At 53.6% G+C, this 25,761-nt stretch overlaps 1 protein-coding gene across 2 annotated transcripts in view; it reads left to right on the forward strand.

Moving 5' to 3' along the window:
* Window positions 1-8,141: 8,141 nt before the first annotated feature.
* HDAC7 (histone deacetylase 7) overlaps window positions 8,142-25,761 on the forward strand; it is a 48,951-nt gene continuing 31,331 nt past the window's right edge. For both annotated transcript variants that reach the window (XM_009274404.2, XM_009274405.2), the window contains exon 1: window positions 8,142-8,546. In XM_009274404.2, the coding sequence (XP_009272679.1) occupies window positions 8,447-8,546 (100 nt within the window). In that variant the 5' untranslated portion in view covers window positions 8,142-8,446. The remainder of the gene's footprint in view (window positions 8,547-25,761) is intronic.

Consider the following 25,761-nt stretch of genomic DNA (forward strand, 5'->3'; position numbering starts at 1 on the left):
CCTACCCCCGGGGCAGCCCCGGCCAAGCCCCCGAAGGGCTCTGCTCGCCCCCCTCCTCAGGCCTTGCGTCCCCTGCTCCCCAAAGCCCCCTGGGGCTGGCAGGCTCCTGTGAAGGGGTGCCCTGAAGCCAGGCCCTGCGTTGCACCGGGATCGACGAGCCCCCTCCGCAGCAGGGAGCTAGCTGGTCTGGATCAGGGGGGGTGGTGGTGGTTTCACTCCTGGGGGTGTTGGAGCCCTGCAGCACCTGCCTCGGGGTGCACAGCCTCCAGCCAGGGCTGGGCTGGGGGTGGTGGTGCACCCCATATCGATGGAGAGATGCTGGCAGTGCTTTCGCCCTCGGTATTGGCATATGTAGCACAAGCTGGCGTGTGGCGTGCCAGGTTCCGGGCGAGGGAGCATCCGATGGCCCGGCACACAGGTGGCCCCGGCCACAGCGGAGAGCCTGAGCTGGTGCCGGTGCCTAGGGAAGCATCAGGTGCCGGTGGCTTCGAGAGCAGCTGATCCACCCCGGGAGGAGACAGTGTCCCACGTGGATGTGTGAGTGTGGCTGTGGGGGTGAGCCCGGACAAGCTGCTGGAGCCGAGAGAGAGACTTCAGGCTCATGAGTCCCCAATTCGGTGGGTCAAACAAGGTCCACAGACCTGTGGCCGCCTTTGAGAGCGGGTGTTTAGATATGGTAAACCCGAGCCTGTTTGCTGGAACGTTTTTGTTCTAATCCTGTCGCCTTTCCCTTCTGAAGGCCAGCTGGCGCTTGCAGGAAGCGAGGCTTTAAGGGCAGAGGAGCAACGGCACTAACAGCTCTGCTGGGTTGCATCCTCCTTGGGTGTATTTACTGAAACGGCATCTCTCTTTCTTGCTAAATACCTTGTTGAGAAAGGATGTGAGCAGCTGTGCTGGGAAAAGAGCTGTCAATACCCCAAGTAGCCTGGATCTGTCTGAGACTGAGCATATGAGCCAATGCAGCCCACAGATCTGTGAGTCGTCCAAGATTTGCCCTTTGCTGGCAATCCCCAGGCTCCCAAAAAGCAGATCTTCCCACACCTTTTTCCATGGTAAAGGTATTATCCGGGGTTTGGGCATGTTATGAGGCTCTGCCGAGTAATGGGACGTCAGGAGGCTCCTGCAGAGGCGGTGCTGAGATACGCACCCGCGCTGGACTTGGCTCGGTGGCGGGTGTGCAGGAGAGATGAGGTGTCGCTTGCCGTGGGAGAGGAAGGGAAGAGAATGGCCCGAGGATTTGGACTGTGCAGTATTTTTTGCCCAACTGGATGATCTGTAAGTGGTTTCTGCCCCGTGTTTGTTCTAGCAGACGGTCAAAGCAGCACGCTCTGGGAGGATGGGGAGGTTGGGCCCCGCTCTCTGAGGGTCCGGATGCGATACCTCTGACCAGATGTTTGCAGAGGATTTGCAGCCTGGAAATCACAGCCTTTCTCAGGAGATCTCCAGCGCTTCCTGGTTTGCAGTGAGGATCGGAGGATTTCAGCACTTCCTACTCGGCTGCCTGATGTGAGCAGGAAGTGGGAGCATGAAAATGGCAGCAAAAGTGCTTGCAGCGAGGCTGGAAGCTCAGCAGGCGTAAGCGTGTGGGGTGGTAATGAGGTTAGACCTGTCCTGAACAGGGTCCTAAACCTTGTGGACACGTCATTTGGTAATGGACAAGTCCCAGCGCTAGGACCAGTCTTTGCAGGCACGTATCTTGTCCTGGGACAGCAGGAAGGTGGAGGTGCTGCACGAGTGCATGTGAGTGTGTCTTTTCCTGTAGTTTATTAAACAGTTTTGGGGCATCCTGCTAGGGCTCAGACGGGAACCTCCCCAGGGCAGGGAGAGGCTTGTGCTTTGGGTTTGTGCTGGGTGCTGTCCAGTGCAGTTCTGATCCGGTAGAGGCGTTTCAATGCGACACAGTGTTATACCTGGGCTAGCAAAGTGATAAACTTCGTGTCCTCATGAGATTGTGGGTCTGGGTTTGTCTTGTGCCTCTGGCAGAGATGGGGAATTCAGGCCTGCGGCGGCTGGAGCATGCGTGTGTCAACTCTGGCCCTGGTTTCTGTGTTCACACTTCACTGGGCTGTGGATTGGAGTAAAGACCGAGGTTTTATCTGGCGCTGGGAAGGGAGGCTGGTTGCTTAAAGTCTTTTGAGGCAGGTGGCTCCAGGGATGTGTGTGGCCGCACCGGTGGCTTTGGGATACACGGCTTAAGCCAAACAGTTCTCCCACCATGGGGCACTGGGGTAGGAACAACTTGGGAAGCTGAAAGCCAGTGCTGCAAAACCCTAGCTGTTTAGAAACCGTTGAAAGAAAAATGAGGTTAGAAAATGTCAGTAGTAAGGAGTTTTTGTGTATTTGGAGTCTGTGGCTCAGATTTTCAGGCTTTTTCCTGTTCAAATAGTGGGACACAATAGCATACGTGCTCTTTTAAGAGAGTCTGGGAGATCCTGCAGTCATGTATTTAACAGCTGGGACCTTGGGCAGGGAAAAAAACAAACAAGTGTGTTGGCAGTGCTCCGAAACAAGGCAGCTCCTTCTGCCCTGTTGCCTGACTCTCGCAGGGGAGGCGCGCAAATCTCCTCCTCGATCTCTGGTTCAAACATCAAGACCTTAGTTCTTCTGATCTGATTTATTACCTTTTGATCTCCATCCAGCCCCGTAGTTGCTCTCTGCTACAGAGGGACGGGACAGCACAGGATGGGTAGGTGAGTCAGTCCTGTGAGCTGCTGAGTCCTCCCCGATGTCTGTGTCTCATTGCCTTGCTATGCTCCCTGAAGGCATGAATGCATCCTTCCCTGGTTCAGGCTTTGCCGGCTTCCTATTAGCAGCTTCTTTGCTGACTTTTGTGTCGTTGGTAAAATGGGGGAGATGACAGACGGCCAGAGAAGCGTGTCCTGGCCTTGCTGAGTTTGAACGGTCTGGTTGCAGCTGGGTTGGCTTGTGTCAGACTTGAGCAGCCCTCTGTGACTGAGGCTTTGAGAGCCCCGCACGGTTCAGCTCCCGGCTGGCACGGCTGGTCTCTCGTCTGCCGCTCTGACTGTGAGACTGCCCTAAAAATACTGCAGAAACCCCTGCTGCTTGCAACCTAGCAGCCTTGCTGAATGGCTGGAATGTTTTCCTGCCTTTGTTAGTGCCTTAATATATGTGGTTTGTTTCTGGCCACCCCGCTCCCACCTCTTTGGACGTATACGGGCTGCTCTGCTGAATTGCCTTCCCTCGAAGAGCAGGGCTGGGCCTGACGTGTGTTAGGGGTAATTTTGTCAATCAAAGAAGGTCTGAGTTGGTACATTTGCTGTACGACGTGACGGTGTCGTGAAGCTTTCGTGGGGATGTACAGTGTCCAGGAGGCGTGCAAGGGCTGGTGGGGTGCGGTGTGAGTTGCTAGCGCTGCTAATGTTGACTTTTTAGCAGAAAAACTTGGGTCTTGTTAAACCAAGCCGAGGAAGTTTAGGAGAGCAGTGCTGTCCTGCAGAATGTATGCAAAGGATTTGTTTTCTTTCTCTGCCTTGGAGAGCTCTGTCTTCCCTTGAAACTGTCTTCCAGATATAGCAGCAGTTGCTAACACTGAATGAATGCGTGCTGAATTTAGGCAGCTCTGAGGCTGCTGTATGTTGTGCAGGATTCCATCGTTTGGGTTTGAGTTTAGCCAGAGCAAGCGAAGCTGGTATGCTTGGGTGGCATTGTCCCAGTTGTCAAACTATAAATAGCAAACGGAGCCCAAGCGCTTGTTGAACTGACTTTGGAAATTCCCCAGACTCACCTTGGAGGAGGAATTCATGCCAAGGCACATCAGCCCTTGGCAGAGAGGGGCTGAAGGCAGTGAATGCTCAGCATGATGCAGAAGTGCCCGTAAGCGAGTCGATGAGGTGGCAGAGTTGGTATGAGTGCCATATGTCCGTGTCACTGTGATCCCTGTTGGGCAATATCTGAGGATGCTGAGGAAAGAGCCTTGAGTCAGTGCTACGCTGTCACCCAGAGAGGTCTTAAGCAGGGAGGGAATGTCCTAAGTGAGGATCTCCACGGAGGTCCTGGCCCCCAGGAGGGGCTGGAGCAAGATAGCGGTTACCTGTTACACTTCAACACCTTAGCACATCCATCGTGTGTATCTCTGTCTTCCCTCATCCTAAAAGTTTAGTCCATCCACGTTCGAGGCTAAGTGTGGTGGATGGTGCTCTCTATTGTCAGTGCAAGAATTATGAAGGTGTCTCTAAGGATGGAGTCTTCCTCGGTGGCTGGCTGGATTTTTGCACCTCAGCACAGTAGCAAACCGCACCGCTCGCTCACAGGCGGATACGTTAGGCTTCATCCCATGAGGTGTTTGTATGCAGGAGTAGGAACGCATGCCAGCAGGAGAATTAGCTCTTCCATGGGGTTGCATCGCACAGTTGGATCAAAATACTGCTCGCATCAGTGCAAAACAAACACTGCTCCTGGCCTGGCGCGCGGTCACGCTCACTCCGTGGCCTCTCTGTGCCACAGTAAATGACGGCGTGTGTTTCAGGGGGACGGAGGCTCTGCGCTGGAAAGGTGGGTGCCAAAGGTAGGGAGCAGGAGGAAGGAGATACAGTAGTTGGGGGAAGAGCTGGAAACTGAGTCTCTCTCACACTGGCCTCCAGAAGAAACTCATTTCTCTTGATGGAGAAATTTTTCACATGTGCAGGGTGTCTCCGTCAGTGGTGCCTGCCTGGAGCATCCTCCCAGCATTTACCCGGCGAGTGGGACAGCAGCGGGAGTCGCTGCCGGCCGTACGTGGCTCCTAGCTTTTGGCACTGTTAGCTGATTGCTCTTCTGGGCTGTTTGTGCATCGCAGTGTGTAACTTAGGATCAAAAAAGCCCTACTGGTTTACTGCAGCTATCCTAAAGTAATACCTCAAAACCAAGACCCAAACCTTTGCTTATTTTAGAAATGACTCAGTTGATGTTATAAGGCACGAAATAAGCAGGTAGGGCTTCCCGGTGCATTTGGGCTTCTTGACAAGATTGCTCTCGCCCGTACTGATTCATTGGGTCACGTTAGGTGATCCTGGACTTTTCATCCATCTGCTCTCCCACCTTCCTCTCCTGCTTTGCCTCTTTTATTTCCTTTCTCCACCTTCCCTTTTACTCGAGTACACCCAGTTCTCCCGCAGCTCCCCCTCTGCAAGGAGTGTGGTAGGCGTTGACAGAAATAAAATAGGAAGGTGTCCTGATCGGGTTTGTGTTCCAGTTGTAGCTGGAAGGATATCAGCCTGTCGCTTGGGTCATCTGCTTCTCCAAAAGAGAGCAGCGTGTCCAAAGAGCCTCCGGAGCATCCTGCAGTCCTGCAAGTGCCTTGGAGTTCAGCTCCACGGAGGGTGGAAGCGGGGCACCGGGGCAGCCTCTGGGGAGGAGTGGACTCCCTGATGCTGCAGGGCTGCAGGAAGGAGTTGGGATGTGGTGCTGGGAGCGGTTCACTGGGGGATGTTCTTGAGCCTTCACGGAAGTCGAATCTCTTAAGCAAGGGAGGGGAAAACAGAGTTGATGCTGAGGCTGCTTTTTCAAAAGCCGCTGTTGTGTAAGAGCAAAGCCTTGGGCAGCACAGAAAATGTGGAGAATGTCACTTCCTAGCGATCGCTCAAGACAAAGTGAGGATTGCTCTCTGAATTTCTTCCTTTATGCGTATCCTAAACTTCAAGGCTTATGTAAATTCTCCAGGTTTGCTCACGGCTTGATGCGCTTACGTTGCAGAGGATATGTTTCCATACGTAGCCTGAGGGTGCAACTACCAAGTGAAAACAGTCTCTTCTGTTCCTGCCATAGACTCTTTTCTTCATCTAGCTGCCTTCAGCAACACTTAAGAGGCCAGTGAAAGTGTCCGCTTTCCAGTATTATCTTCTAGTGGCTGTAGGGTGGGAATACTCACAGCAGAGAGGCTGTCTCTGGGGTGGGAGTGTGTCCCTGCTCCTTCCCTCCCCTTGACAGCCCAGAGCAGAGGAGAAGCTCCATTCTACCACTTCCCTTGCTTTGCTCAGACCCAGGTTTTGCCATGTCCTTTCTGCCATCCGTGTGGGCTCACCCTTGGTCCTCTGGCCTTGCTGTCCTTGTCCCAGGGCTGAGGCAGGGACTGGCACATGGCTCCTTGCTGCCCCAGGGCTGTTGAGGATGGAGGGTTGACTGTTTCTGCAGACACTACAGAGCACCTGGATGCAGGAGCCTCTGCTTCTCTTGGGGGTCATCTCCTGGCTTCTGCTGAGCTCAGGATCATGCCTGCCTCCTTCTTTTCCTTCTTCCAAGACGGCACCAACACCTCGCTGCAGCAGTAGAGGGGTCCCCAAGTGAAGGTGTGGAGGTGCTGGTGGGCAGACTTGCAGTATGGTCCATTTCCCTTGACAATTGCTTCCACAGAGACCAAGCCTGAGAGCGGATGCAGTTCTCCATGGCTCAGGGATGCACCGAAGCCTGATGAAACTACTGGGCACTCCTCGTGAGCCTGCGCTCTGCCCTCCTTCGTGGCCTTGCCGCTTCCCTCTGCGCTGGGGCTGAGACAGGCTGGATCCTCCCTGCCCTTGTTGGTGGCACTTCTGTCCCCACAGCACGGTTGCAGAACAGAGCTGCCACCAGCCGGAGGTGGCAGTGTCCCAGAAGAGGGGTTCCCCACGCTGGGGGACAGTCCCTGCCACAGTGTCAGGGTGGTTGGGTTTTGTCTGGGTCCCTGCAGCCACGTGGCTGTCACCTGCTGGCATGGGGTGGGCAGAGAGGACAGCAGCGCTGGCTCACGCCACTGTAATAATTGAACTGCAGCGTTAAGCAAATCTGTGGCTTGTGATCTTTATTCAGAGTGCTCAGCCTCTTTGAAACAGTGGTTTAATACAGGCAGTCTGACAGAGGCCTTAATAAGCAGTTGCTGTCTGGATGGCGACTGGAATTGGAGGTGCCGTTTTCCCTCGGATGCCCTGTGTAAGTTTTGGAGGATGTTTTTATAACAGACTAAGCTGGTGGGTTTGGGGAATTCAGTTATGTAGCACTGTAGACTGTCAGTCCCTGCTTATGACTTACTCCTGTCCAAAAAACAGTAGAAAATATATTTTTAGGGTTTGAGTAAGCTGGCAGAATATACTGGCATCATGAGTATTCAAATGCACATGCTGATGAGGTGGATGCACTATGAACTGGCAGAGAGCTGCTGCAGGGACCGGTTTCAGGTGGTGAGTTTGATTTCCAGAAACCGTAGCTTGTATGTTTGTTTTCCCAGTATTTAAGGGTTGAAATCAAATACACTCCAAGTATTGCCATTTAAATTTCCCTACATTAACCTTAATGTTGGTTGCTAACTGAGACCAGATCTTTCCTAAACACATCTGGCGAATGGGCACGATCGCAACCCTTTCTTCTAAGGGTGTGCTACACTGAAGAGCTGCAAGGGTCTGCTTGAGGTTAGAAAGCAAAGACAAGGTTTGGGGTTTGTGGGTCCTCTCTGTTGGCTTTGGTCGTGTTGGCTTCCTTTAAGGCTCGGCTCGGCCACGTGTGAGTGCTTGGTCGCAGCAGTTATCTCCGGCAGCCCTGCTCCACGAAGGTGCCTGGGCAGGCTGAACCTGTGGCAACACGCTCTGCTCAACGTGGGCTGCGTGGCAGAGGTGCGGGCAGCACGGGAGGCGGTCTGCTGGGGTTTTGCCGGATCCCAGGCGGGCAGAAGCAATGGCCGTGCTGGGCTGGTGCCCGTTGGGGTCCAGCTGTACGGTTCTTGGGGTGTTCAGCTGGTCCTGGGGATGCTCGGGGCACCGCGGAGCTGGTGCTGTGCCGGGGACGACCCACTTGGTATCATGCTGCTGCAAACACCGATGCTGTGTCTTGGGTTTTGGAGGAACTGGAGGAATGAGCTGGCACAGCAGTGTGGAGATGGACTTGGGGATTTATCACAGCGTTTACTTTGCCTCAAAAGCACGCGCGGTGGCTCTACCTTCTGTTACCCAAATCTTTCTTGGTGAGGTGAGAGTTGTTGTGCAGAGTTTCCTCTTTATATCCTCTTATGTCACGCTGCCCCGCCGGCTGAGTGCGCTCAAAATAGCTGCCAATCCCAGTAGGTTTCACTTCAAGGTCTCTATTCTTAGCTTGCTGGTTAGCTGAGCAAGCCGCGTTACTCAGTAGTCATGAGTTCAAGGACCGTAGGGTAAAGACTAGCAAACTTATGCCATGCAGGAGTTTTGTTTGCGTTTCATGGCAGCTTTGAAGGGACGGCTTGGGCAGAGCCCTACCCAGCAGCCTCAGACTTGTGTGCACAAAAAGAGAGCCACATGTCTGTGAGTACGAAGTAAGAGTTGCCGGAGCTGGTACGTACTCCGGAGGAGGCAGACGGCTCAGGAGACGGGATGACTCAGTATAAGAGAGTCTGTTAAGTGGCGTATTGCATCTGACCCATCTACGAGCAGCCTTATCAGATGCATCTTACTGCTGCACTGATGACCAGATACGTGCATGGCAGGAGTGAAGTAGAAGTGAATGTGGGATGCGGAGCGGTGGCTTCCTGGGAGTGGAACTAGCTGGATGTTCTCAGAGTGTTGCACCAAGGCTGAAGATACCTGCTGCGCTGATGTTCAGCCCGTCCTGTAAGTGCCTTTCCCATCCCTGTGGGACTTTTTCCTTCCTTGCACGGGTGTGAATCCTGACTAGTCGGGTGGTCTGGCCAAAGGTGTACACGAGAGCATCCTTCTGTACGGCACATGGAGAATGGTTCGCACATGGGCCTGAACCGAAGCTCTAATCTGCGTCTGGTGGACACAGCCACCACTGGGGCAGGTTAAGGGCTTTGTGGTTTTGATCCGCCTGTACGCAGGGTCCCAGCTCGTAGCCACAGGAGAGGAGCAGACAGCATCAGTCCCCGTTGTACCGGCAAGCACAGGGCAGGCTCATCTGTTATCTGCTCAGCCATTTCTGGCTGTTTCATTGGGAACTCACCATTTACCCACCCGCTCTTGCTCAGATCTGATGAAGGTACTGCCTAGATGGATGCAGAGGGGCCCCTCGCTAGTCCTTCAGCAGGACTCAGCTATTTTTGACAGTGTGTTTGGGAAGAGATCTTGTTTTCCAGACTTCATTTAAATTCCTTTAACTTTTTCAAACTATTGTTGAAGCTGTCTGATGCCAGCTCTGCTGGGCTTAGATGGATTTCCACCCAGGAGTGGATCAGGCACAGCGTGCTGGGGTTAGGGCATGGGCAGGAGCAGCATCCTGCACCTGAGGGATTTATGGCACAGGAGAAATGAGCCCGTCCTGGGGGCGAAAGGTGCTGGCCGTGGTTTTTGCTGTGTGCTGTGAGGTGGTTGAGGCTCTGTACGTGGGGTTGCTGGGGAGTGAGTGTTGTGTACCAAGTTCACATCCTGCCTACACTGTGGGTAACGGTCACGTGCAGACGAGGCCTTTGTCCTGTGCCTGACTGCTTTTTTTAAAATTTATTTTTAGGTGCTCTCTGGCTTCCTCTTCCTCTTGTGCTGTACTGCACTCCCTCTTTCTAACTCCCTCTTCTAGGATTGCTTTTTGAACAATCAGTTCCTCCTTAAACCCATTTTTGCAGGCCTTTGTCTGCGCTTGGGAGCTGGCCCAGTTTAGCATTAGCAGCTGCTGGCTCCTTCTGGGTAAGCAAGAACAAATAAAGGTTTACGCTGAATGAATCATTTGAGCCTTATCTGTCTTTCAAATTCGGGACAGCTGTACAACTGCTGTGTGGAGTCTGCCTGGAGGGCACAGAGGCTCCTCGGCGAAGAACTTCTCTTGCCAGTGGCCAGGGCTTAATGGGTTTGTTGCTGATCTGTGCGCTGCCTGGGTGAATTCTGCGTGCCTCTCCAAGCTTTATCCCACGCTCGGTTATGAAGCACAATTCTGGAATAACTCCCTTTCCTTGAAGACTTGCTCCATGCCGGCTTTGCTATAGGCTCCTGCGGAAATTCGCCCTTTGGGATGCTTTGAGTGGTTTGATCACCGCGTGAAAATGCGGATGCTGGCTGCTCGTGTGGTGGGACCCGCGTAGTGTATAAGCTTTGAAGAGAGACAGTGCGTGGTTCGTGGGGAGCGAGCTGTTGGCATCCCCTTGGGCTCTCTACTTAAGCAAAGGGACACGGCGGAGTGTCAACACTGCAGGAACCGTGGTGTGGCTTCGCTGGTGTAAGAGGCAGGATTTGTAGATAAGCAGTGTTAGTTGGTTTAATAACAGAAATGTGGGAGAAGGGAGGGGAGCAGCAGATAAGCCTTGGGCTCGTGCCTGAAAAGTTTTAATCTGACACTAAGGTGGGGAGTTGCACCAGAGCTAATATTTTGCTGAGATGAACAGGACAGTTTTTTCTCCCTTTCCCTCCTCCTCCTGCTGTCGCATCTTCTGGCACTCTAGATTAGACTTGGTTTATCTTCTTTAAGAGAGGCACCCTGTCTAACCGTAATGAAGGTCTCGTCAACAGATCTGGCGTTGTTTAGGGGTTTGGAGGAAGTGCCGGCGCGTGGTGAGCCTTGCCCGCCCTCCTGCAGCCTAGTCCTTCTCCCAGCTCGTGTCCTCCCGTCGTCAGAGCTCATCAGAAGAAGAAGCAGGCTTAGACATGTGACACAGTGGTGGCAAACTCCTTGTAGCTTCTTGCAATTTCCCTTTTTTTTTTTTTTTTTTTTTTTTTTTTTTTTTTTTTTTTTTTTTTTTTTTTTTTTTTTTTTTTTTTTTTTTTTTTTTTTTTTTTTTTTTTTTTTTTTTTTTTTTTTTTTTTTTTTTTTTTTTTTTTTTTTTTTTTTTTTTTTTTTTTTTTTTTTTTTTTTTTTTTTTTTTTTTTTTTTTTTTTTTTTTTTTTTTTTTTTTTTTTTTTTTTTTTTTTTTTTTTTTTTTTTTTTTTTTTTTTTTTTTTTTTTTTTTTTTTTTTTTTTTTTTTTTTTTTTTTTTTTTTTTTTTTTTTTTTTTTTTTTTTTTTTTTTTTTTTTTTTTTTTTTTTTTTTTTTTTTTTTTTTTTTTTTTTTTTAAATTCTTCAGAGAATATGTGCTGCAGAGCCTGCCCATCTCTGCACCCTCCACAGATGCTGCAGAGTGGTTTGGCTCTGCAGCTGGATAAACCATTTGCCTGTTGTGATGCTGGGAGCCACCGCACTCTTGCAAACTGGAGCCGTTGGTGGAGGTTCCTTCGTGCGTTTGTAAGCTGCCTTCCCAGTTTGTCTCATCCCACGCCCAAGGCCGTGTGTTGACACCGAGAGAGAGACGTGGTGTCTTGGTGGCTTTGGTCCTGCAAGGCATTGAAGACATGTTTGCGAGACAGAAGTCCATCCTTTCTAGTGGGCCAGGCCTTGGAAGGTGAAGATGGCTCTGCCCTTTGCATGGTACCAGTTGCACGCCTTACTGTTGACTCGATAAGAAGAATTAGGAGATTAAAGCAGACCTTGGCTCCTGAGTGCAAGGGCTCTTGGCACTTTGACTCCTCTATAGAAGATCTGTAGGCTGTTCTGGCTGCTCAGAGCTGGGCTTGTAGCCCCAGCAGAGTGTATTGAGGTGTACAGAGGATTGTGGGTTGTCAGCAAGGTCTCCTGCCTTGGCGGTGACTTCCCTAGCGCTCCTTGGAGCTGGACTTGCTCTGAAGCAGTGATGGCCAAGGCTCTTGGGATGCTTAGAAGGTGATTTTAGGACTAAGGTAAGGTCCTGGGTGAGGAACCAAACAGGTGCTCGTAACAGTGGTGGCAGAATAAGGTTGCATCATGGCAGAAACTGTCTCCTTAGTTCCACGAGTTCTTTCCTGCAAACCCCGATGGATAAACTGCATCCCTTTCTTCTCCGGAGCTTGGAGGCACCCGGCTGCGCTTGTGACCTAGCCTGGGAGCTCAAGTAGAGTGGGGAGATGCAGGGCTGCGTATCTGGGGTTGGGGAGAATAACCCAGAGACCCTTTCCACGTTAAATACGGAATTTCAGAGGGGGGCCGCAGGACTCTGAGATGGGACAGCCATGGCGTGCATGGTGAGCTTGGCTATTATCTGTATCTTCGTCTGGCGTGGAGGTGGCACATCAAGCTCGGTCATCGGCAGGAGGCTCTTCTTCCATGCTCCGGTTTCCAGCACGGGATGGGTGGACCCAGGGACTTGGTGGGAGAGGGGTCTTGAAAGGGGGGTAGGGAGGCAAACCTCGCTATTGCGAACACAAAGACTGGCTCCCGAGACATGGGGAGGTCTTGCTCTGAGCCCGAAGAGCTACGGCCTGGAGGAGGAGAGCACAAAGGTGGCACCGAGCACGTGGTGCTAGAGGGGGGAAAGCCAGGGCAGGGGGACACAGCAGCACCGACTCCTCAGCCAACGCAGTTTCTGTTTAAACCTGAATTTTCTCAGCCTTTCTGAAAGCTTCGTGTGCATTAGGCTGGCTCTGTAACCTGCCCGTCAGGCCCCGGCTGGGGCAGTTTGGGGCCAAACCCTAGGATCCACTGCACGGAGGATTTCTGAGGGATACCCCCAGCTAGCCACCACGAGCCCGTATCAATTACCGCTTAACTTCTGGTCTCCCTGCCCGTGTCGGGCAGACTCCTGAGTGCCCCAGTGTGGGGGTAAGCAAACAGGGCTTGTACAACCCTTACAAAGCCAGGGCTGGAACCTGCTTTTCTAGTATGACAGACCAGGTCTCAGCCACTCTGCCTCTTTAAAGCAAGTGTACTCAGAGAGGGTTTGGCTTTTCTGCCTGTAACTAATTTTTTAGCCATTAGGTAGACGGGGTAAAAGTCCCTGCTGGATTTGTCCAGGCAGCTCATTGCGAAGCCATTGGAGGTTGGTTGTGTTGCGACGCCTTGTCTTGTGCGGCGGGTCCGTCCCTGGCCATGCACCGGGTGCCGAATGAGCGTACACGGGTGCTGAATCCCCCCCTTTCTCGTCAGCTAGACGCTCCATAAGGAGAGCAGGAATAATTCACCTGGATTAAATCACAAGTCTTCTCACTCCTTCCATCTTCAAGGCTCTGCCGTCACAAACAGCTGCTTACTGGAGTAGGTAAGTGGAGGCAGCGCGGTCCTGCCAAGCCCTCGTGTCCACAAATGACTAAATCCTGCCTGAAAAGTCAAAGTATGAAAACATTATTTTTTGGTTTTGGCTGAGCCTCGTGGATTGCTGGGATCGAGCCATCTTGGCTGCCTGGCGGGATAGCAGAGCCGCCCCTGTGGATGCTGGCTGGGGCTCTGCCCACCTTGCAGCTGGCGGAGGAGGGTGGAGGAAGGCTGGTGCGGACGTGTCTGCCTGGGGGCTGCTGCTGCCCCAGTGGCGCTTGGACCAGCCTTACAGCCCAGGATCTGCTAGCAGCGCTCTTGCAAAAATGATTGTGCCCATTGGCAAAGTGTGTTGGCAGGAGGGCTGGAGGGCGGTGCTGTGGCTGCAAGCCCTCGCAGTTCATAAATAACTGTGGGGGCTGGAGAGCCGGGCCGGTGTCTCGTAGAGGAGCTGTTGTGCCAGCCCCTGTGCAAATGCAGCACCTTGCCTGCGTGTTTTGGCTTTTAAGCTGGCTTTTCTCTCCTGTGAGCTTCCACGGCGGGGGCCTGTGTGCAGCTGGGGTTTCTGTGTGCTGCCCTCGTTTGCTCGCAGCTCCAGCATCCCGTGTTGGGACAGTGGCCGGTCATCGCCTGCTTGCAGGCAGCCCTGCCTGCCTGGAGCTGGGTCAGGAGCCTTGTTGAACTGCGTGGTAGGACCGTCATCCTGTCACAACCTGGCTGATTGACTCTGCTATCAGTTCATAGGGAATAGGTGGATATGAGATGCGAGACGCTAATGTTTAATAGGGCACTGGTCTGGGAAAGGAGAGCTTTGAGCAGCTCGGTGCTAAAGACTCTTTGTGCATTTTGACGTCTGTTTAATATATGCTGGAGCAGGAGCCTAAGAGGGTGGAGAGCAGTCTAGTAGTAGCCCACTCTAACTAGGTGTCCTAGAGCGCTCCTGGGAGTGTAGATCTTGCTGCCCGAAACATCCAACATGTCTCACCTCTGCAGTATATCCTCCTGTGGGAGCAGGTGCCTACAAACTCAGCGGTGCTGCTGAAAGACCCCTGGCTCTGGGCCCTGGCCCAGCAGAGACCACTTCCTTCTCTAAACAGCACAGCAGCTTGTGGCTTGCTTGGTCTGATTGCATCTGTGCTGCGCTTTGAACGCAAGCAGTGATGGACCGGGCAATGCAGAAGTCACTGCACATCCCTGCCCTTGCTCTGCTTCCTATGCTCCCATCTCCAGCTCCCCAGGCTTTCCCAAGTGTACTTCTCTTCTTCTCCACCCAGAATAGCCCTTGCAATACTTGGTTTCCCAGTTGGCCAGCAGAGATAACATAAAATGGATATCTGCTCTCTTCCTCCATAAGCTCCAGCCCTTAGAGATGGTGCATGGGTCCAGCTGTCTCGGCAAGTGAGACTTGGGACCCACAGGAGCTCAGCACGAGCCTGGACTCCTGCTGTCTGGCTAGGGCTGTAGGGACAAAGCTGAGGAACCGATGGTATGGGAGGCGAGAAATCGTGATGGGGAGAGGAGGCAGGGTGCTAGGGAGGTGGCAGTAGCAAGGGGATGTCCAACCCCCATCTCCCAGTGAAGAGGTAGGTGATGTGTTGTTTGCTTTAACACAACTGACTTGCTCATAGCGTGATCTGATGTGATGCATAACTGGGGGACACACGTGGTTTTTCAAACCTCTTTAACTTGGCCAAGTTTATAATCAAACTTTGCTTCAAAAGAGGTTGGGAGCCATGCTCTGGGTTGTCCGTTTGCCATCTGGTCAGAGATGGTGGTGGGAATGGACCGTCCCTTTGCATCTCATCTTCCTTGCCCGCTCCACAGGCATGGCTTGCAGGGGCTCGCGCAGCAGCCTGTGGGCAGTCTGGGATTGCTGCTGGTGGAGATAGAGGTAGAACTTGGCTTCCAAGGCTTTATCTGCTCGGTCTGGGTCAAGCAGAGCAGCAGCAGGCCTGTGGTGCTACACTGGACGCTTGTCTGCTCCCAATGGCTCTTGGTGTCCGTTCCCTGCCTCCACAAAAGAAGCCCTCCTCCAAAGAGCAACCTCCATCACCGCTTGCAAGACCTGACACTTCTGAAAGACTCTGCAGTGTCTGGATGGAGATAAGGGTAGGGTTTAAGGCCAAAAATTAGGAGAATTTCCTGCTACTAGAGATGGAGCCTGGATAATGCTGATTTAGGGCTTTGACTCCCATCTGTAGCCTCCCCAGGCTCCCAGGGGAAGCTGACCTGATTCCCAGCTTGCTGGGATCTCCCAGCTCACGCCTACCGGCAGGGTCAGTGCCTCACTGGATCTGTAGGCAGTCTGCGCATATGATCCCCGGTTCTCAGTCTGTCTTCCGCATTCATGGCAGCGTGATTCCCAGGTACACGGAGGTGCTGACATGCCGCATCCTCCTGTGGTAGGACAGAGCCTGGTAGCCGAGACGCCCCTTCTGCGTGGCCAGATCTGTAGGCAGTCTGCGCATATGGATCCCCGGTTCTCAGTCTGTCTTCCGCATTCATGGCAGCGTGATTCCCAGGTACACGGAGCTGCTGACATGCCGCATCCTCCTGTGGTAGGACAGAGCCTGGTAGCCGAGACGCCCCTTCTGCGTGGCCAGGCTCAGTGGTGAGACGCTGGTATGCAAGATGTAAACTCAATACCAAAGTTTAGATTACAGCCCTGTGAAAAACATCAGCTCCCCTAAATGGAGCCCAGATGGTGGCGGAAGCTGTGCAATGCATCGAAGCCGAGGGCCAGGAATTGCAGGAACTGTGTGAGCAAAGGGACCGGGGCAGTGGGGGAGGGAGAGGAAGGGAGGTAGGGTTACAACTCCTGTAGGCTGCAACGCGGGCCGTTGGCCACCGCCGTCTGCATCAAGGGTCAATTCCTAAACCAGGCTGGTTAATCTACCTCACCCCCTTAAAAACAACTTCAGATGACGAATGTCTCCCAAGTTGCATCACTGTAAATGCAGCATTTCCAAAGCTGAGGTTTCCCACAGCCCGTGACAGCTGAACTTGCGGGTGTAAGAGGCCAAGGGCTCTTGGGCAAATTAGAGGAGTCCGGGTAGATCTGAGGCAATGAATACACAAGCAGTGTTTGCTCGGGAGCTCTGCCAGAAGAGGAGTTTCCCAGCTTCCCTGTTTCGGCAGGTTCAGAGCCACTGAGCCCAGGGAGAGGGTCGAGTGTGCGCAGGGGGAGCCTGGAGACGGAGCCGTGTTCTGGGTAAGATGAGCGCTGACGCGTGCCCCAGCAGCTGGGCGATTGCATGGGCGAGCGCAGGCTACGGGGAGGCTGACCGTGACTCAATATCCTGGTGTTGTGAAAAAACCAAACGTCCCGGGGCACCGCCGAGAGGGCTGTCTGAGAGGCTCGGAGCCATCCTTCCCCCCACTGTGCTGCAGGAGCCTCTGCCACAGCTAGTTCTGGGCGTTTTGGAAAGTTGTGGAGTGATTGAGAAGTGCCAGAGGGACCACAGAGCACGTGTGGTAGGGCTGGACCCTGTGAAGCCAAGCAGTGCCAGTGCATGCACAGGAGACTCCAAATGATGCTGCGGTGATGTGAGAGCAAGTTATTCCCTTCCCAGGACAGGTGATGGCCTTGGACTGCAGCAGGCAGACCTCTGGGCCCAGACAGGTCCAGCGGTGAGGACGTGCTGGGAGGTTTCTCTGGGGGGTTTGGCCACATCAGATGAAGGTTAGGAACGGTTGAGTTAATTGTCCCCTCTGTGAACTGGAGGTGATGAAGAGATGAGGCATTTACATAGAAATGGGGCTCTTCCTGAGGTTGTTCTGTCAAGAGAAGTTGTGGGGAGACCCCAAATGCATCCAGATGGGATCAGCGCTCCTCCGTTAAGACCCCACCATCCCTCCTTCCTCCCTGCTCTGCCCTTCCCATGTCTCCCTCCCTTCCCCTCCTTGTAAAAGCTGCTGCATTTTCCAGTGCCACCTGCTTGGGTGGTAAAAAGGGGACTGGAGCTGAGCTGGGGAGAGGGCAGGAGGGATGGAGAGGAGCAGGAGCGCTCCTGCAGGCCCCAACACCGCTGACAGCAACCAGGGAGCCGAGGCCGGCATGGGTACCAAGCCACGGGGCCTGCGGGTAAGCTCACCCATGCGGCGTTCGCCTTGGAGGAAGGCCCACATCCCTCGAGATAAGTGTGTGCAGGAGCAACACACCCCTCCCCTCGGAGATAAGTTTGTGTGCAGACACAGCCCGGAGATAAACACCCAGGAAGGCAAACATCCAAGTCATACACCTGTACGGACACGGAGCACCTGCAAACACCCGCCTCGTGGCTGTGCCTGTCCTGCCGGGGTGGTACAGCTGAGCCAGGTGGGTGTTTGGCACTTGCCGGACCAGCACCGGACCTGGTTTTGTGCTAGAAAATCACGCGTAGGGCTGTGCAGTGCCCCAAAATCTGGGGATGCTCAGGGAGAGAGAACAGGCAGAGTTTGGTGTTGTCTGCAGGTTGAGTTGGCTGCAGCTTTCAAAGATGCTCAGAGCATCTTTCTGCTCAGACCCCAAAGTGCTGTTACACCCCAGGGTTTTGCGTGCCTGGAGGATGCTGTCATCTTTAGGCTATGAGTTCAGTTTTCCAGTAGCTCTCGGGTAGCCTCCATGCACAACGCGGAGCCTTAAAAAGTTCCTTTAAATTGCGGGAAGGGTGTTTGTTAAACTCCTCGTGTCTCAGAGAAGTGAAATTGGCACAAATGAAAGCGTCACTGGCGCAGCCTCACCGCTGTGGGAATGCTTCGCGGGGGATTTCAACACACGTTTCGGGGACCCTGCTTTCTGGCTCCTGTACAGGGAGCTGAACCGGTTGTCTGGGCTTCACTTAGATTCGGGGAAGAGCAGATCCGCGCAGCTGAGAGAGCTGCAGCTCGCTTCTTGGGAGCAGCACGTGGGATGGGTTTAACTCCCTGAGTTTTAGGTGTCTGCAGTGATGGCATTTACATCTGAGCCTGAACCACATGTTGCCGCACTCCGGACAGGCGGAAGAGCTGCTGGGGCAGACAAACCGCACCGTTTTAGGATGTCCATGACGGGATTATTGCTGGTGTCTCTGCAGCCAGCTCAGACGTCTGCGCTTGAAATGTCGACTCTGGCAGATGAATCACAGCTGTAGCTGGTGGATTTGGATCTTACCCCGAAGTCAGACTCCAGGGTTTTATTTTTCAGGACTGACTGGGAAGTAGTGAGGGCACCGTCACGTATATCCCAGATGAGATAAGGGGGCTGGGGAGTTCTGGTGGTGGTCAGCCCTGCGCGTGCTGTCTGCAGACACCTCCCAGCATATCCTGCAGAGGCCGTTTCTGCCCCCGCCCAGCTTGCCATGCTAATTGAGGGGCTCTTGAGACATGCTTTGGCACTCCGGTCGCACCATGTGGTTACTCTGATTAAAATAAATACCAGTAGTGGGTTGTAACCAAGCAGGGGGTGGTGGTTCTGTGTCTCATCTGTCACTGAGGGAGCTTGCTGCAATGCACCCCCAATTCTGGGGCAAGCAGCAACCTGAGGAACCCTGTACTGACAGGTAGGAGCCTTGCAGAGAGTCGGGGAGCTAGACATCAGCTCTGTGCTTCTTGTTATCTTGGTAAATACTGCAGGTGAATGTTAACCTTCTTCCTCGGGAGGATAAACTAGTCTTTAGACTTTGAAGACTAGGAGCACTGTATTGGTGGTCTGTAGCTGCAAAGTGCTCCTGATGTGGATGCAACCGAGCAGTAAAGATGTGCCTGCAGCTTGTCTCTACTGGGCATCCTTTGCTCCCTGTCTCCCTACGCGTGCGGGACTGTGTGTACTTTTTGCTGGTTTTGCTGGCAGAGGTTTATTTGTCATGGATCAACAGCATCCATATCCATGAGCAGGAACTGAGCTGTCAGGAGAGAGATGATGCTGGTCCCGCTCAGGCAATGCCATGGTGGCTGTGCTCCAAGTCCTCAAAAATAACTGAACAGGGTTGAAGGCTCCACCGAGTCTGTGTTTCTTGAGTGATGCCAAGAAGCATCAAGTAGGAGTAAGGAGATGTCATCGCCTCTGTAGCTCGTGACTCTTGAGTGGTCTTAATGCTGTGGCCAGCACTGTGCTATCGACTTCAGAAAGGGCAGTGACTCAACGGAAAATGCTCAAAACTACAAAAATGTAGGATCTGCCTTGCAGGGAGAGATGATGATGAAGTTCAGGTTGGTTACCTCAGCAAAGGAGACTCGAGGCATCAGCTCCTTTGGCTGATGGACCAAAACAATGATCTGTTGGAGGCAGGGGTTAGCTTGCGGTTTCTGTGTTGGCCCTGTCCATCTTCTGTGAACAACCCTAGCAATGCCACATCTGATCTCTTCTCACGTCAAATCACAGCAGAAAGGAGTCCTTGGGGAAACGTCTGGAGTCTGCTCCTTCCCTGGCCAAAGATCTATAAGTCTTGTTTGCAGTTCCTGTCAGTTTTATTAGCTGCCTTCTTTGTTTGTGTTTTGAGGTGTGGATTTGTAACAGTGATGATGATGAACCCTTGAAAGATCTGTCAAGATCAAGGAACTGGGAGGACTTTTTTTTTTTTTCCTTGGTGGGACCTTGCTGTCAGGTTGTGATGTCTTGTTGGGTCTAGCTTACTCATGAGTAACTGTGCTGGTTGGGTGGAGGTTCACTCTCTCTTCTGCAGGAGCCCAGACTGGATGAGAGCCTGTGACGGCGATGGGAACAAGTGATAGCACTTGGTTGCTTCCCTGCTGGAGAGGTTGGGAAGCTGGCACGGAGAGGCCGTTTCACACCATGCGGACGTGTCTGGGACAATGTGCCAAGCGAGCGAAGAAGGTGGAGGGTGTGTCTGAGGAGAAGCCTGGGAGGGGTGCAGGGTGTAGGATGGGGTGCTGGCACATCTGGAGGTGGGACAGAGAAACTTGCGGAAGGATTTGTGGGTTAGGCCTGGTCTGAGCTTGGGCGTGTGCTGTATCTGCACAAATCTGCATGTCCTCCCTTCTGCTGTCTTATCTTCTGGCTCGGTGGGGGAGGCCTCCCAACAGTGCTGCCTGCTAGAGGAGATCCTTGCAAAACCCCACGGCTTTCCCCTCTGTCCATGTGGCTGCCTTGTTCATCTCTTCGCAGCAGCTCTTGCGCATTCCTGACCCTGGAATGAGAGATGAGACTTTGCCAGAGCTCACCCACCTACCGACCAGTCTGATACCGATAGCCCTGTTCAGAAGAGAGGTTCCCAGTTGCATGCCGCTGGTTGCTTTTCTGATGTACTTAGCGTTAGCATACGGATCTCCTGGTTGGAGAGATAGGGATACCCCAAATAAAGATCTCACAGCAGGCTCTGGGATGAGCAAAGCTCCCTAAGTGGCATCTCATTACAAAACCTGGTGGTTTTATTTTGTCAGAATATCTAAATTAATGGCAGAAAGGCTATGACTTACGTGACTGTGAGGCAAGGGTTTGGTCACGGGTGAATAGTTTCCAGCAGATTTGTGTTTTAGGAAGCCATTTGACATGTCGTCTTCAAGAGTCTTGATTGAAGAGTGCGCCGAAATTGCCGTGGCTGACGTGGGAAGCAGGAGACCTGGGTGAGAGCAGCGAGCGGCACCGCACAGTGCGTACGGTCACGAGCAGCAAACAGCGGTGTCTTCGTGAGAGGTGGTGTTTGCCGCTCCTCCGTGTCTAGAAATTCTTATTTCACTGAATAAGGAAAGGGTTAGGAACTTTATGGCTGGGAATAGAAATCACAACCCAAAGGCCTGCCTGGGAGTTGTGGCTTTCATGCAGAAAAAAAGAGCTCTGCGAGGCACAGACTAAGAAGGGAGTTGGATTTGGGGCTGGGATTGGTGGATTTAAGCCTGGAGCAGGGCAGGGGGGTTGCAGGAAGGGTTTGCGCAGCTCAGGGCTGTCTGTGCCGCTGGATGCACCCACTCCTGGGTCAGGCTTCAGCTCTGGCAGGGCTTTGCTGAAAGGGGAGGCCAAACAGCTGGGAGAGGAGGTGAAGCTGGCAGAAATGAGGCCTGCAGGAGCCGATTTATCTGGGAAGATTAAAATACTTTTTATCTAGCTGAAATCATGGCCTCCGTCTAGGCTCTGCAAGGCAGGGGCTGTGCTTGCTCGCTGTTAGCTCCAGATCCCTGCCGCTCGCTGTAGGAGAGTCTCCTGCTGCAGCTCTGCCAAATCAGGAATTTACCCAGGCATTGCTCCATGTCTGTCTGCAGCAGAGACGGGGATCGGTAAAAGCAGCCGCAGCACCTCCGGAGCCAGTCCCTCCTTCCCTTTTGGGTGCTTGCTGACCCACATGTGCAGGCTTGCCGGAGCCGAGCGAGCTGGCGGCTCCCTGAGCCTGTCCCTTGGCTCCCAGCTTGCCGGTTTTTTTTCCTCCAGCAGCAGCCACATGCCCTTTCCACAGCCCACGCAGTTTTTCTTGGGTTGCAGGAGCCCTGGCAGCAGGATATCAGAGCAGACTTCCCTGCCAGGGCTCTGAGGGTAGATAGACCAGCTTTTCTCCTTCCCTTATCACCTTAAGCTTCGGGAGCAGGGAAGCTGCCGCACAGCTGCCGAGCCGTGGAAGAGCTTTTTGGTTTTGGCAGCAAAGGGAGAACATCAAGAGTTGTGATGGCTGCAGAGAGACCACCTAAGAGCGCATGGGAGGTTGGCAGCAAACACGGCTGAGCAAAGAAATGGCAGCTGATGTTGAAACTCCTGGAAAGGGAAGAGTTGTTGCTGTACAGGGGGGGGAAATAATATGGAAGCATGGGAATGGCTTGCCACTAGATGGAGCGAATGGTCTTACGGGGATTTATCTTCAGCCTCTGGCAAGTTCAGTCCGGGACCTTTGCTGTGGGAATAGGTCCCTTCTTCCTCAAACTGCTGGACTTGACTTTGGGGAGCTGAGTTGAGCTGGCCATCAGCATCTCCTCCAGCACTGCTGAGGTGTGTGTGGCGCGGTGGTCTGGGCTGTCACCACCCGTTGGACGTAGAGCAGAAGAGTCACCTCCAGATATTGCGGGCACAGAAATTGAATCCTTGAGCTCTCGAAGCCCATGTCCTTCAGCAGAAGCAAAGTTTGGGACTCTTTGGGGTGAGAGTTTCCATGTGTGAGTATGGAAGATGCAAGAGTCATGCAGTGAAAGGACATCTTTTCCAGCCTTGATGGAGGGAGCAGTAGAGCTGGTCCTCCTGGGGCTTTGGGTAGGGGCAGTAGCCTTTTGGGAAACCACCTGTGCAAGAGCTGGAAATATTGCCGTCGTGATGTGTGTGGATTTGCAGCGGGACCTTGCGGAATAGCTAGCCACTGATCTCTAGAGCTGCAGTGCTGGCTCCGCTGGCCCCACGGCCATCCCTGGGGAGCTGATGACTTGCAGCAGGGGACCCCCATGTCCCCTCCTGTTCTCCCACCTCTTGCTGTTGGCAGAGGAGGCTGCAGACCCCGTCAGGAATGCAGGAATGACGCAGTGCTGCAAAAGGAGATCGATGTAGGAAAACCTCGGGCTCTCCCTCTCTGGTGCCTGCTGGGAGCATAAGGAATCCCTGCAGCAGCAGCTCCCTGGTGACGCAAGCGCCAGCGCAGCAGCCCCGTCGGGGTGAGATGCAGCGCTCTTCCCCCCGCCCGCGCACCAGGGGAGGAGTGAGCTACAGCAACAAAAATGCGCCCTTCCACTTGGGTGACTGCTCCCAGTTAGAGATGAAAACATTTGTTCCTGAAATTGGAGTCATTCCTGGGATTGCAACACCCAGGCTGTGTTTCCAATTAATCTGCTGAAGTCGTCATGCATTTCCAAGTGCATTGGCTCAGCAGAGAGAAATCTGGCATTGCCTTCGCGCTGAAATGCCAGCTGAGATGCGCACAGTGTTAAATGAGGAGAGAATGGCCCCGGCAGGCTGGCCCACTGGCACCTGGCACAGGGTCGCAAAGGGGCGCCGGGCTGCTCCGGTAAGGCAGGGGGGATGTGGCAGAGGGCAGAGCAGCCTCCTCCTGGGAATGGAAACGCTTGAAATAGTTGTTGAATTACTGTCGGGTTTTTCCTGACTGGTTTCCTTCTGTTTCTGGGTGTGTGTTTTGTTTTGGGGAGTAGGGGAGGGGGGTGAAGTGAGTTATGCTTGCTCTATTCGCTGCGTCTGCAGGAGTGTATTTACAGCCTCGCTGCCTCAGCGGTGATGAGTGGGACACATTTGCCGTGTGTTGGGGATGATGGTGTGACCTCTCAACCCCAGCCTTCTCCCAGGCCCTCCCGCGGGGTGCTGCTGCCCCCGGCGAGGTGGGTAAAGGCTGGAAGCCGGAGGCTGTTTTGTTTGGGAGTTGAGCGGTCCCTTGAGCAATGCCTGCAGCGCTGCACGTGGGTCAGCATCTGGGCGCCTGTGGGGCGAGCACTGCTGGATGTGGCTCCTGCCTGCCGAGTCCGGAGCGTGGTGGCCTGCAGAGCCGGCTTGGTGTTGGATGGTGGGTCCTGGTGGTGTGTCTCTACGTTAGGCACCTCTCCAGGGAGCTGCTGGAAGGACAGACATGCCCTTGCCGATGGGGGTTTTTTTCTCTCCTAGGGCTGCTTTTTTTCTCTCCTAGGGCTGCTTTTGCAGAAGCCAGGGTTCCCGCCTGGAGCTGGAAGTGACCCGACACATTCCTCTCATCTCCCGTGTGATTTCCTGAGAAACGAAATTGGATCTAGAGCCCAGTCCCAGCTGGGTGGGAGTGGTCCAGTGCGTTAGCACAAACACTCATGGAAAGGCCGAGCTTGCGTAGAAATCTTCCCTTTCCAAGAATGAGGTTCAGGCTGAGGCCCCTCTCCCTCCGGAGTCAGCAGGAATGACAGATGGGAGCGGGGAAGGGGGGACGGGGAAGCTCAGCAGGTCTGCTGCCACCGAGGTCACCGGTGGCTTTTCCCTTTAGGGGGAAGCGTGCAGACTGCTTTTGCAAAAGGAGCACGCAAACTGCTTTTACCTGTTGGGAACCAGAGTTGGGATGGAGAGTCTGGCTGCCTCCGGCTCCCCGCTCTGCGGAGCCCCTCTCCCCGTGCCGTAGGGACGGCGTTCCCCGCTTTCCTGCAGCAATGCTTCCTCTAGAGCTGGAAAGTGTTAAGTGAGGACGGTGACAAGACCACTCCCAAATTGGATCACGCTTGCTTTCTCATCTGCGAGGGCAGCACCGGGGCAGTATGTTCTTCTGTGGGAGTGTCGTGCAAGCCTGTGCACCCTTCTCGGAGGCCAGCACAGGCAGGCGGCCTGTGGCAGATGAGTAAAAGCCTGGAAAAAAAATCCCAGGGAAGTGAGGAGAGGAGGGGGGAAGGCAAGTTTACCACTGGTGTTTAATGCCGCAGTGCGTCAATATAACGAATACTCTTTAAGGATGTTGCGCTAACTTCCCAAGTTATTTGCTCCAGAAATAGAGCTTTCCTATGTGTCTGTATTAGAATAAGTCTCTGTTGCATAGATTTTTAACAGCAAGCATGTAATCCTTCTATATTTGCTTGCAGGACAATGCTGCTGATGCTTTCTATTTTTAACACATCAGCGGGGCAAAAATGCACTTGGGAACTTTCAGGGAGCAGAGCAGCTCTGCTCATAGTGCTGCCTGCACGGCCGGGCTTCGGGAGCGACGCCAGCAGCTCAGCGAGCAGCCTGGGCTTTAAGAGTGCCTGGCCTCACTTTTTGGCAGGTAAAGAGAAGCCAGTCTGCACAGGGCTTGTCTCCCTGCTCCGGTGGGCTCAGCGGAGCCTGTGCTTCAGGGTCACAGGGCTGGGCAGTGGTAGGGAGGAGCAGGGACATGTGGCATCATCCGTCCTTCTCTTCCTCCTGTTTCTCTCCCTGCAGAGGCCCTTCGAGGCTGCGGAGGTGGTGGGGAGCACTGACGGGTTTGTGGGTCTGGCTCTGTCACTGACTCCGACACGCTTGTTTGGGTGGTGCCAGTCCTGAATCCCAGCTCAGGTCCTAAAAGCATCTCAAGCCTTTGAGAGAGAGAGTTAGTTTGGGGTTTTGGGGGGGTTTTGTTTTTTTTGACCGACACGCTTTTGGGTGGTGCCAGTCCTGAATCCCAGCTCAGGTCCTAAAAGCATCTCAAGCCTTTGAGAGAGAGAGTTAGTTTGGGGTTTTGGGGGGGGGTTGTTTTTTTTGAGAAAAAGAGTTTCTGTTACCACCTTGATCGTGAAAAAGGGCTGCAAGCGATAACCTGCAAAGCCCTCCAAAACGGGAGGTGAATAACAAAACTGGCACCGACTTGAGTCGCAATCCCAAGTTTGGGGACTGATTCTTAACTTTGAGTGGTTCTGCCCTGGCCAGGTCCTTCTGCCACCCTCATCTGCTCAGGCTGCCGTCAGCAGCCGCCCTCCGGCAGGACGGGCTTGCGTTGGTCCTTGCAGGGTTTTCTGACTGCTGACGTGCGTGCTGGAGGAGCCTGAACACGTGCACCTCCCATTTGGAGGAGAAAATAGGAATTTAGGGTGGAACTTGCTCCCTGGGGGCTTTGTTTCGCCCTCCGGGCTGGGTCCAGAGAAAGTGTCTTCTGCCGTCTTGGTGTTTTTTTTTCCCTGCAGTGGAAAATCCCACCGGTCTCAGGAGTGGATTTTATCGCAGTGTTTGTGCCTGTTGCAAAGACTCTGGTTTCCAGCCCCTCTGCGGGACCATGCACAGCAATCGCCGTGTTTCCACGGCAGCTGGTGGCTGCCAGTGGATTTCGGATTAAATCCGAGACCTGGCCGTTGTGCCTGGGGGATCCGGGTGAAGGTGGAGTCTGTGCCTGCGGCCGCCCCTCCTGGACAACGCAGCAGGTTTGCATTTTGGGGCTGGTCCTTTGGGGCAAAGAGGCAATTTTGGTTTTGCCGGACTGGGCGTGCAGCTGCGTGGGGCTCGGCCCCCGGCTGGGACAATGGCAGGAAGCAGGGAGCCGCGCGCAGCTCCTC

Source organism: Aptenodytes forsteri, unplaced genomic scaffold (genome assembly GCF_000699145.1).
Source record: "Aptenodytes forsteri isolate BGI_AS27 unplaced genomic scaffold, ASM69914v1 Scaffold64, whole genome shotgun sequence".
NCBI classification, from domain to species: Eukaryota; Metazoa; Chordata; class Aves; order Sphenisciformes; family Spheniscidae; genus Aptenodytes; species Aptenodytes forsteri.